Here is a 13,275-nt window from a genome sequence, read left to right on the forward strand (position 1 = left end):
AGTGTGAGCTCGTCCGTGGCTAAGCGGTTAGCGTACGCGCCTTTGGCGTGGGAGGCCCGGGTTCGATTCCCGGCGGGAGCTCATGTGGTTCGGATTCCACGTTAATCAGTAGGTCCACGTCTCATATAGCCTCGCTGCTGAACGGGACGTTAAACTCAAAATCAACTCAACTCTTTTAAGTGTACATTTTATTAGTCTCGTCATTACCTTTTTACGTTTCCTGACTTTCGTTTCGTCCTTGTTTCGCATTCTACATCTTCCCTCTAGTTGTTCGTTTAGACGAGCAATTCACTGATTATATCTTTCATCGTCTTCTGGTACTGAGTCGCCAACACATCAAACTTTCTGATAACACGAACCCCCTGTTCATTCGGAAAGTGATCTGCAGACTCCCTTGCAATGCTATCTGAAATTTTACATGGTATTAAAAAATATACTAATTACAATTACTACTGACGAGAAAAAGATAAAGAAAAATAATACAATAAGTAATTTATTCTAAAGATACATGATGTTTCCTAGTAAACGAAATTTCAGTTGAAAATGCAGTAAATTTCAAGACTGAAAATCAATGTCTTTTTAAAAAATTTTTAAAAGGAAATCCACTTGATGAACAATGTGGGGTCACTAATATGAGAAATGAAATTATTTCTGTTTTTTCATAATTGTATTGAAATCTGGAATTAGTTCTTCACTATCAATCTTCGGTCCGATTCCACATTAAGACTATTTCACTTCAGGGTTTTAATACTGCAAAGAGCAGAAAAGGTCTGCTCATATAAGTAAATGGTAGGGAAAGGCATCAAATATTGTAATGCCTTTTTAGACAACTCTTGATACTTACAGGGTACAAATTTAGTAAAGTAGGAAAACATTTAAATTTAGAAATGTAGATTTAATTTCTAATTATTTTCTTTTTAGTAACTAAAAAAAATACATCTTGCATAACAGCTATGAGTTCTTTTTTTTTATATATATATATACAACATTTCAATTTTTAGGCGTCACGGACCACCTGGCTAGATCCCGCGGACCCCACTTTGAGAACCAAGGGCCAATTCCCTTTTACTATTATTAGTTTCTTGCTAATTAAAAAAAGGCTTTATTATTAATATATAAATGAATAAAAGTGATAATAATTTAATAATCTTACACTTTTCAGTGTTAATGTTCTCTTGTGATCTGTGTTGCTCTTGTACAGTGTTAAACTTAGAAATAGTCTCATTCTATTCCCTTTTCCTCTTCGGAACCCAAATTGCTTCTCTGGGAGGATGCTTCGATCTTAAATGAGTTATTCGGCACAGTATGTTGGAAGCATATATCCGTAGTCGTAACGTTTTATGGTCATCGCCGTTTTGTGCAGCTCTCGTCTTTGGAATAGATGATAATACTCTCTTCTAGTCATCAGATATTTTGTCTGTCCTTGATTAGCATTATGCAATACCGTCTTTGCGTCTTCTAGTGCTTTTGTAATCTGAGTTGATAGTTTGTCTAGTCCTGTTTTTCATTTCATTACAGCTGTTTAAAATTCAAAATGGTCGTCTTCAGTGATCATGCCAAATGTTTCGTTAGCTCAGGTTTTACGTAATAATAATTTATAAGACTGTTGCAAGTTACTATTGGAATGCATAGTATTTTTATTTGATACTTTTGTCTGATTATTCATTTTAAATCATTACTTAAGATATTCTTCAGTGATTGATAACAAGTGTTCTGTAACACCTTCCTGACTTGTGTTTAAATATTGGTTAGGTAGCTTGTTGCAGAACCTGCAAATAATATTGTGTAAAATGTAGCTTTTCCACTTAAACGATATGAGAAATATTTTTTGTACATAATCAAAATCAATATATTTTTCACAATAAACTTAAAATTTCCGAAGTCGATTCTGTAGTCAGCAACTTTTAATAGTATATACTTACATATTATATGATTTTAGATATGACTGTGACTCTTGACAGATTATACATATCAAAATAACGCTCTTTCTTTATAGAATCTTGCAACGGTGCCTACGACAGCAACAGTTCTCCAGAGCATGGCGAGCAATCCCTGGAAGGCTGTAAAGAAGATTGTCCAGAAGTGAACAATCGATGTGATATTAAGTGTAAGAGTGAGGCTGAACCCGCTGCCAAGCCCCTCATGGAGGAAATCAAACTCAATGTCTCTTAGTTACGTGGAGGCGGCACAGCAGCCCTTGGTTTTAATTCCAAGCTTTATTGGTTTGTGATAATGAGGAGGTGAATCTGTGGATGCTATTGGTCCGGAGAAACAGTTCAAGAAAGCTCAAATAGCATATAAAGCTATTTTTTTTATTTATTTATTCTCTCTTGCATTCACCAAATATAAATCCAAGTGATTGTGTGAATCTATACGTGTTTGTCATACAATTTGACAAACTAGTAATTTGCCATCTATTTAAACACACGATTAAGATATTAATTACGTACAGTGATATCACTTGCATAGCAAGTGACACAAGTTAGAACTTTGTAATAAATTACAATTATGTGACTTTGTTTCGGGATGTCTTTCCGCCAGTGTGATCCTATTTTATCATTGTTTTAGCACATGACTGAAAACAGGTACTTGTGCGTAGAAATTCAGTGTTAGATTGTCAGAAGAATTCCTGTAAACAGGGCCGGTATATACACATGTACATACTGAAGTGTATAAATTTGAAATTGCATTTTGTATAGGAAATGTATGACATTCCAAACAGCTTTGCTTTTTGTGATAGTTGCTCGTGAGAAGATAATGGCTACAGACCTAAATCATGGGGAATACGTTTTAGGAATGAGGACTTAACGTGATCACGGAGTGTATCTCTGTGGAAAAAGGATAGTGCATTAAAGGTGTTTAGTTATCTTATGTGATAAAAAAAAAATAAAATAAAATGCGTTAGTCATTTACTATAGTGAGATTCAAAACTGTTTGCGGCACATCCTCAGAAATAATTCACATGTAGAGTTTTATTGCAAATGGTAACTTTTTTTTTAAAGATTGAAAAAAAAAATCAAGTAATTGTATTGAAATAAGCTTTTAAGAAAAGATTTTCAGAATTACTATTTTATTATATTCTAGTTGCAACTCAGGGCATGGAGTGATGGTTTAGAATTTCTCTACGTTGTCATATAGTAGAGGTTAAAAGAAGCTCGGCATATGCAGAATTTGTTGAAAAGATTTTCACTTTTACTACTAAGAGATTAATTCGTAGTGTATGTCTCTGTGTGTATGTGCGTGCGTGTGTGTGTATGTGTATACATGTATTATTTATGTAGTACCAGATCACAGAGTCAGATACGAACCAACTTCGTGTCGATTTTTTCTTGCTCAAGGCTACTCTAATGTTAACAAATCAATTGAAGAAAAATTGAATCCTAAGCTTTGTAGCTGTGTTAGACTAGCTTAGCTTTATTCTTTCTTTTTATTTCAAGTTCCTGAAAGACTGTTGAGTCAAAGTAATTTATAGTTTTCGAGTCCTGAGTGTTGAGTTGTATTTATTCCTTTATTCAATGTGAAAGTTCACATTCTAGATGATTGTGTAAATAGTTAAATTCTTTAATTTGTACTTTAAGATATATTTATTTTACTTTTAATGTTGGTTTCCTCATTAGAATTTTATTATTATTATTGTAATTATTACTATTATGAATTAGAAATCTATCGCTCGAGAAACCAAAGAACAAACAGCTGTAACGTAAATTGCGAAGTATCTAAAGTGATTCTAAGTTATTTGTCCTATATTCTAGTGTCAAGTGGTGTTTATTTACGGAAAATATCCTCAACTTGTGTTAATTATAATTTTCTTTTCCTCAAAATAGTACTTCTTTTCTGTTAGAGAATGTAATTTTAAAATTTTGTTGTTTCGAGTGGTTTTCAAGTTTTTTCAAAGGGTTACGATCTAATAATACCTCTGAGCCTCATACTCATCCCTGCCTCCTGCAATTCTCTTCAGTTCTTATTGTACACACATCAACTTAAATTAAATGATGATATCTACTGATGTACAGTCATGTCCAAAATGATTGTTTCATGTCTATAAGCATGTTGTTGTATGAACATAATTTGATAACGATTTCTTACATGTTAGTATGTGTATAATCGGCAAAGATATGTATGTGGTAAATTTAATGTCAAAAGAGCAGTAAATAAGAACAATATAACGAAAAAATCTTTTTTTGGTCATTTAGCAACATTTTGTTTTACTCATTCTGATTTTCGTATTTATATTTTTTTCCTATGAAATTTACCACAAATATAAATTTACCGATTATACACATAGTAACAGTATTAAAAGTACCCTGCAAATTCATTATCAAATTATATTCCCACAACAAGACAGTTATAGATATGCGACAATCATTTTGTACATGACTGTACATTGTTTTCCTCGTTTCATTACTTCAACATACATTTTGAGTATACTTGTTGTTAATGGAACTCCATTTTATACAAAAAGTGGAGGGGGAAGGAATTAATCCCATTGCAGTCCTATCCAAGGTATTGTGCTGCTTTGTGTTGTTTAGCTTATGACCGGTAAACTTTGTAGCTGAACAACAAGGCGGGACCTGTTTGTTTGTTGAGTACATAAACCCAACTTCCTTTAAGTTGTACTTTATTGATGTGTAGTTTGAGTTTTGTGTGAAGTGTGAAAAAACTGAAACAAAGGTAAATAATAATTATTGATATCAAAATTATCTTCAACTACATATTCAGAACTTAGCTAATATTTTCCTTAGTTGCTTTAGTAAATGCTAAATTTGACTTGGTTGTGAACAAATGCAGCTATGTTAGTCTGATGATAACTTTTAGTTTCTTAAATTTCTCTATTTTCGTTGCTTTACAGCGTTTTAGTTTGCATGACTTTATTCTTAATATGGTAGTCTATTGTTAAATCTTGAATGAGAGAAACGCATTTTTTTCTGGAATATTAGTTGCATGTATCTATCTTCAGAACTTCTTGAAGAAACCAATGTTTAAGTAGATCGAATTGGTTTGTTAGATACATAATTGTTTTCTTAAACTGGCCTGTGTAATCTCTTTTCCTTTTTTTTCTTTTTTAATAAATTAAAACAGAGAAATTCTCTCATTATCCGTAATTAGTTTACTAAGGACAGTAATCATTTAGTAGCTATTCTGTTGTTAGAGTAGCTATCAATAGGTTTGTAGTTATTATTATGTAGTTAGTATTATAATATATAATTATTCTTCTAAAAAGATATATCTGCTGGGATGCTTCTTGATGTATTAATTATGAGTTGTAAATATCAACCACTCGAAATTATAACTCTTAATACGTACATGTTGTGTCATCTATGCTGTTATGTTCACATTGGAAGTATACGTTATCTTTAGATCTGGATTTGTATGAATGTATGTGTATGTGAATGTGCGCGTGGAGGTGTTGTAATATTTTTAATGCGAATTATTGTTAGTTTAAATACTTTTTTAAAAAAAACTTAAATGAACTTCTTTTTTTAAAAAAGCATGAAATTACTCTATTTCGAAAGCTTTCCACTTCCTTGAAATCCGTATAGACAAAATCGTAAGAAATTATGAAGTAAGTTACTATTAAATACGTATTGTGCTTCCATTCCCTACATTAAATATTACGTTGTTAAAAGTACGTCTCAGGGAGAGACTTTTAACTGGTGTAACTCTCCTGTGTATTCTTGATTGTGCTAAGCAGGGTATCACAATTCATTGTACATATTAAAAACGTTAGGTTTGAAATAAGCAGTACTGGGGTCACGAAATGAACTTTTGGGTGGGAAGGGAGACGCCAAAGGTTTCCTGGAACAAAATCTGGAACGAGAATTGATCAAAACACAAATTACAGGGAGTGAGGCAAAACTCAAAGCTTCGCTGCTTTCTCGTAGAGCCACCTCTAGTGATATATAGGAAAGTGCGTATAGAGCTCAAAAAGGAACAGTTGGTTAAGTTTGGAATATATGTTTCAAGGAAGAAAGTCAAAATTGCATTATTTGTTAGTCACGTTTATATTCTCAAAATTTATCATCCACTCAAAAAAAAAAAAAAAAAAAAAAAAAAAAAGTACATTTTTTGTAACTGCTTTGAGCACAACAAAACGTGCCCTGTGCATTGTATTTACAAACATAGCTTTATACTTACAGTGTGCAAACAGGCCAACATTATCCTAGCACACATTGTAGTTATATACATTGTGTATAGCATTATAAGTGAAGAACAGTATTCATGGTGAATGAAATGACAACGCACTGTTTTTCACCTTTGTGCCATTTGATTCATGAAGAGGCTGTGTTTACTATCGTTGTTGTGTTTACATGACATAACTAGTAGTTATCAGTATTGCATGTTCCATAAATTTTTCGCCTATGTCACTTAGATATTATTTTTATTATTGTAGAATTGTATTAGCTTTATTGTCTTAGCAAGATTACATGTAGTCTGTATATATACATATAAATATTATCTACTTTGTTGAGTGAAAAAAAAAGTGAAGTATTGTTACTTTATATATATAAAAAAAAGGGAAGTTTCAATACTGCCTTTGATATGTGGATTTTTATTGGTGATAATGGAGTGTATTTAGTGAGTGTGTGCAAATCATTTGTGCTATGCAAAGACAGTACTGTTACTTCAAACAAACAGAAAATGCTTTCCTATTTTATTTTTTTTTCGATCCTTAAGAAAGGCACATTATGAAATTTCACGTGCTTTATAGATATTTCCGGTTGGGCCATATGTTAATAAAGATAGTTGTGTAGTGTGTTTTATTTTAGTGTTATCAAAAATATTGCTGCTGTGCTTCCATACTCCGTAAATCTAAGATGGTTACCACTAATATATATATATACGTTCATGTCTACCATTGGTTTTCTGATGCCTGGCAAATTTAAGTGGTCGTAGACAGGTGTGGATATACATGAGATCTGAAACATACTATCTTTCTCTTAAAAGTGAACATTTAATTATTTTTGGCATTCCTTATCAAGTTTTCTTTCAAAGTTGGTTTCAGTTTAGTTCGCTGTAATGAAAAGACATAGTTTACTAATAAATTTGGATTTCCCTGGTTTATTTGTGTTGTAAAACAATTTGTTAAAAACGAATAAATGAAAATTACCGTTGTTTCTGATAAAACGAAGTAGTTAAAAGGATAATTCGATTATACAGTCCACTCGAAAAATGCAGTTTTAGATGCAATATATTATACCAATATAGATAAATTTGTGTAAGTATTCTGGAATTTAAGCATAGAGAACATTACTTTTTAAATTAGTTCAGTTTTGAGCCTAATTTATTTCGCTGAGGAAAATTCTAATGGAAAGTTTCAAAAGTAAACTACAGTTGTTGTGTGCAAATATGCAACAAGACGTACACATACACACACCCAAAATATACTTGATAGGGAAAAAAAAAAGAATCATGAACTATAGTGCATTTTTGAGTTCATATTTTCTGCCTGCAAACAATTCGAGGCATAACGAGATAATTCAATCTCATGCTGTCAGTGTCAAACTTTTATTTGGTTTAGTAAGGATGACAAAAAATTGTGGGTAATCTTTCGGACTGATGACTTTCTTTCGACCTATATAAAACTCGTCAGATTTCGAAAAGATATTAAAAAAAAAAAAAAAAAAAAAAAAGGATCAATCTTAGTAATCTTTTAAAATTTGTTTGATAGTGATGTCATCAATATTTCGTTAGTATTGTTTCAGATCGTAATTTTTAATGCATCACCAAATTTGAAATTACTTTCCGATCATGGCCCACCCAGTTATTGAGTACATTTCTAAGATGATGCTTGAGGTATGATATGGAAGTTTTAATAAATGTTTGCTGTGATACTGAGATTCTTTAAGGATTAAGGTTGGAGAATGAGATACATCATTGTGGAACCTGCACAACCAAAGCAAGCAAAAAAACAAAATGTTATATAGTTTTGTTTGTTTATTCGTTCATTATTTGAAGTCTGAATCTGAAATTATTTATCATAATCAAATGTGATAGTAACTAATATTAAAACTAGTTTATCAATTAAGGAATCGTGTTTTTAGAGTTAGCACTGAGGTTTGTTTTTGTATTCCTGTTAATTCTAAGTGCTAATTTAAATCTAATTTATTATATTTTTCTCTTTCCATGGTCCAACAACACTTGTTGGAATTCATACCATATGAATGTGGTTTGGTCATATTTTTCTTTGCAAAAACAAAGCTTGTACCAACTTTTTTGAGCGAAATATGTTTAATATCGGATATCAAGTTATATTTTCTTGTATAAAAGTTGAAATTTGTAAATTCAGTTTTCTGATAGTTTATATAGTTCCTCGCTATGAATTTTGTTTTATACCTATATTAATTTGTAGCTATTAACTCGTAAGGACAGAATTTCAAAAGTAAATATTTTTTAGATAAAGACGAGAAATTCAAATTTAGTTGAGAAAGCACCACGTGAAGTAGGACTTAGTAACATTTTGAGTTCATAAACTATTTCGAAAATATACTCTACTCAAACTGTGTGTTGACAAAACATGTTCTACACACAAAAAAAAATTTAGCATCTATAATATTCTTATGAATTGTAGTGATGAGTTGCATACTCTTCAAATAGGAGACACCGATATTAAAACGTAGGACTTCGGGAGAAATGTATATCAGCTCTTAAAGAAAGAAAAAAATCTCTAAACTAGAATAATACCCCGATATCATTTGTCTTTTATTTGTATTTTCCATGCATTTACAGATTGATTCTATAATTATCGATAAAATGTTCGTTACTTTTATTCAACATATACTTGTAAAGTCTTAACATTTGAAATGCTTAAAGCTGATTAGCTATTGTATTTGTCTTATTTATACAATATATTTATTCATTTTGTGTTGTTAAAGTAATCGGGCAGAAGTGATTAAAGTTTGTTTATTTGTTTAAAAATATCTTTAAATGTAGAGCTTTATTTTGCAGATCGCAGGGTTAAAAAGTAAAATATGTCCAGGTTGAATGTTTGGTCATTCTGGAAACGTGAAAATAATAGTTTCCAGTTAAAGGAGGGGAATAAAAATTTGTTTAAGTGTGGGTTTTAGTATCATACTAAAATAAAAAAATAAAAAAAAACTTCTGTCTATAAGCGAGGAACTATAAAATTCTTTGTATTCGAAAGTTCAATTTACATTTTCGTTTCTTGCAGCTGGTAACGTTAAGAGATCTACTTGTATAGCTGGCAGCTAACTTACTCTTGCTCTTACCGTCTGATTGGCAGTTATTGTTGTTTCTGTAGAAAAAAACTCTACTGTGCTGGCCTCTTGAATTTCACTAGATGTAGAAGCTTCCAATTTTCTCACCGCCGAAAATGTATACTTTTCCTGTATCAGTGGTACTCAATTTGAATTACGTAAGAGTTTAAAAAGGGCAAAATCTGCATATATATCAGTATATACGGTTATAGTCTTTGGATTACTTTTTTTTTTCGGTATATTTTTTATACAACATTACTAACCCGTGAAATATAAGTTAATGATAGAAAAAGAAACAAACTTGAAATTTGTATGCGTTGAGCGAATGAGTTTTAAGTAAGTTTGTGTATATGCTCAATTTTTGCTTTGTAGGGCAAAGTGGTAGTTTCTTTCATGAAAGGTAGTCCAAATACATTAGTTACCAAGATTCTCTCTTAAGAGTCATTCCAAGTAAGATTTGTGCGTTTTCTTTTCTCATTTTCTAAGTTCAAAATAATTACAGCAAAGATAAAATTAAAATCTGGAGAATAACTCTTATATTAACTTTTAGAAAGTGTTCTAAAGCGGACTAATAAGTTTTCCACATATTATGTGTAGAAATATATGATCGTGTTGTGAGTCATAATATTATATTCACATACTTTGCCGCAAACAATATGTAAGAAATCTTAGAGCACTGTAGTTTGTAATAATTTTGAAGTTTTGTCCTCCACGAGGCCTAACAGTCTCATTTTGGTGCCTCCGCTGTGTCTTCGTGACCAGAGAAGTTGTTCCAACAAGGCAGTTTTCGAAACCGGTGAACGTTAGGAAAAAAAAGGGGGTGAGGTAAGGGTACCCATGTATAAGTTTCTTAAATATAAAAGAGACTGTTGTAAGTAAATAATAAAACTAATCGTCCATCATTCTATTCGGAGTGTCTTCCGTTTCGATTGAATCACTCATATGTTTCATGATTTACTTTCATTAAAAATTTTTTGTTTGTCAGTATGATCCCATGCTTTTTTAAATGTTCCCCTGTAGGATTTTTAATAGCTTCCTAAATGTTCCAGGTCACTCAATTTTTAAAGTGATAAACTAAAATTATGTAAAGTGCTCCAGATCTGTTTGGCAATTAATCTGTATACATGTTTCCAAATTAATTCTACAGATGAAACCCACATATGTTGGGGCTTCGCGATAGCCTGAGAACAGTATGTTCGTTTGCATCATCCAAACGAGAAACTGTGCTATGTAAGCCTAAATTGTTTCCCGTAGCGCTTAAAATTCTCAATATTTATTTATTTATTTATTTATTTATTTATTTATTTGTAAAGGGATTCCCTTCGCTTGCAGTCTCCTATTCTTTTTGACACCCGGGTTAATTAATATTTTTTTGCTTCATAAAATAATTTTTTTGAACGTAACATTTCAGCACTAGTAAACAGAGCACAGCAATTATAAATGACAAAATCAAAACACTTTATTATTTCTAATTTGTAAAATCTTACCACGATCTCGATTTGCAGAACATGATAGATCTCGGGAACAGCCAAAGCCCCACTATATTCGAAAGTCTGTATCCATGATACACAGAGTAGAATGAAAGCTACTTTGTTTACGTTTTGCCATTCCCTGTGCTATTGGAACGCTGGAAATAAAGCCACTTGGTATAATTATTTTTGGGGCAAATATTTGTTTTGCCTGCTACCGATTTGCAGGAGGACGAAACAGTGATATGTATATACTTCAGATTTTAATTTTTTCGTGTATTTTATTTTTAAAGTAAAATTTTAATTGGAATACTCTTAAAGGAAATTTATTTGCAGTTGGTGCTAGGTAATTATGCAGCGTGTAAGCCGTTTAATATTAATAGAATATTTGTTACACAACAACAATTGAATACCACCGTATGGGTAATGTACGAAAGGCATATTTTAGTGGAATGATAAATACTCAAAGAAAGTAGTGAGTGTATATATTTTTTTTTTTTTTTTTTTTTTTTAAGCAAGAGGTTATGTTTGTGGTATTAATGTTGGTAAAAATCAAAATATTCAGACTATATATATATATACATATATCAAGCAGGTATCAATATGTAATTTCTCTTAGAAATAAGAGCAAGTTTATATTAATTGGGACCACACGAGATTTTTTCAATGATTATTTATTATTCATGGTACGGTGTTCTTGAGTGACTCATTATTCTGTCAATATACTCTATGTACAGGTTGCATGTAAAATACTCGTGTATTTTCCAAAAATACAAAATATGAAAAAGTGACCTGCCTTTAATGCTGTCCACTATTAGCAGCAATAAACTCTTACCATTCCTCTCAACTGTTTTGTTTTTCTCTATTTCATTCCTGCTTGTTCACATAAGCGTAATATATGAGAACTCACTAGCAGCTGTTTTTCATGTATAATGTTCTGCTTAAGGCATTATTAATATTTACGATATTTGAAGGATTCCTGCTAATAACGTTGTATGGCACATTTTGGTATGTGTTGAGTTAACCAGTGAAATAAAGTGCTGTACAGAACATGACTAACGTATTGTAATGTATCAGAAAGGGTCAAAGCGACTTAAACATGTTCTCCCTCTATAAAGGTGTTTTTTACAGATTGTTTAATTGAACATCCCTTTTCAGCACAAGGGTTATGTTAGATGGAACCTCCCTGATTAGAATGGGATAAAGCACTACTCAGGTTTGGCTTCGAGACAAATATCACATCGAATCTAGTATCATGCACTGTAGCCAGTCAGTCAAGAGCCGACACGATATATATATATATATATTATATATATATATATATTCTTTTTTTTTTTTTTTTTTTTTTTTTTTTGTTCTTTATATTGCAATGTCCTCTCATATTAAAAAGCAAACCCACGTGTTTCAGAACAAGCACCTAGAAACAGCAGACAGATGCCGTCACCGAGAAAACATGAAGAAATACGAAGAGGACCCCTTCAAGTCCTCCACAGGGTCCGCCTCCAAAGACAGGCTATAAAAACTAACACCTCGAGGCAGAAGACATAAGTTATCAATTGGTCACATCCTACCTATCTCTCAAAGTTGCAATGGGCAGGAAATACTACCCTACCTCTGAGCTGTATTGGGCATAGATTTCTTTAGACCCAGCTGCAACAGGCAGTCGTTCTTAACCAACAAACCTTAAAACCTCCGAGTTGCTGTGGCAAGGAAGTTCAACTTACAGAGGAAAGAACTATTAGAGAAATTATTTACTTGTAATCTTGTATATAAACTGTATAAGTTCTTTCGTAATAATAAAAGAAAAAAGTGAGGGGGGGGGGAACCCGTGTACCGTTACTCTACCGAATATCACATTGTGATCGTGTCGGTTGAAAAGTAATCTTCCAACGGGACGCTCTTTTTAATGACTGAAAACAGGACTTTGAACATTTATCGGGTGCATTTTTTGGCTTAATAAAGTTATGCATTAAGTCAGGTAAATATTTTATGCCAATTACTCATACAAGAAAGAATACTTCGCATTGCGAGAATAGAGACAATACAGAGAACATGACAGAGTCAGAACTCAAGATTTCGTTTAACATGCCGCATTTAACAAGATATTCTGGCCACATAACTGAAGAACCCGATCACTTTTCCATGTTCGTTGACCATCTGGCTACATTGCAATCATGGACTGCCTAGGAGGAGGTGGTATTACCGATGTATCTTCAATAGGTAGCTTTAGATCTAGTACTTCAATTGAAAGAGCAAAACCAATTGGACAGCGCATAGCTAAAACAATAATTAATTTCATTAAGTAGGCAAAAAAATCCAGCATATAAGGTCAAACTTGAGTTATTTCAGATTCAACATGGAAAGAACGAGTCGATTGACGCTTATTTTTAAGAAAGTTACGAGCGATTCAAAAACTTACGCTGGAAGCTACCGAAATTCGAAAAATTAGTTTCCCGTCACTGAGACCTTAGGACTATTTCTTGCAGAAAATTGCCTTGGAACCATTCCAAACAGTCCAGGCCTACTAACTCGTCTCCAATCTTCAGAGGCTGCGCAAGACCTGATGAGAAAACGGGATTATGTGGAGCTAT

At 32.2% G+C, this 13,275-nt stretch overlaps 1 protein-coding gene across 1 annotated transcript in view; it reads left to right on the top strand.

Annotated features, from left to right (window-relative positions):
* The window catches only part of LOC145687954 (patched domain-containing protein 3-like), a 317,349-nt gene extending 305,818 nt beyond the window's left edge, over positions 1–11,531 (top strand). Inside the window, exon 18 of the mRNA XM_081761553.1 lies at positions 1,997–11,531. Within this exon, the coding sequence (XP_081617679.1) occupies positions 1,997–2,172 (176 nt within the window). The 3' untranslated portion in view covers positions 2,173–11,531. The remainder of the gene's footprint in view (positions 1–1,996) is intronic.
* The last annotated feature ends 1,744 nt before the right edge of the window (positions 11,532–13,275 follow it).

Source organism: Thermobia domestica, chromosome 6 (genome assembly GCF_964235325.1).
Source record: "Thermobia domestica chromosome 6, izTheDome1.hap1.1, whole genome shotgun sequence".
Classification (NCBI taxonomy): domain Eukaryota; kingdom Metazoa; phylum Arthropoda; class Insecta; order Zygentoma; family Lepismatidae; genus Thermobia; species Thermobia domestica.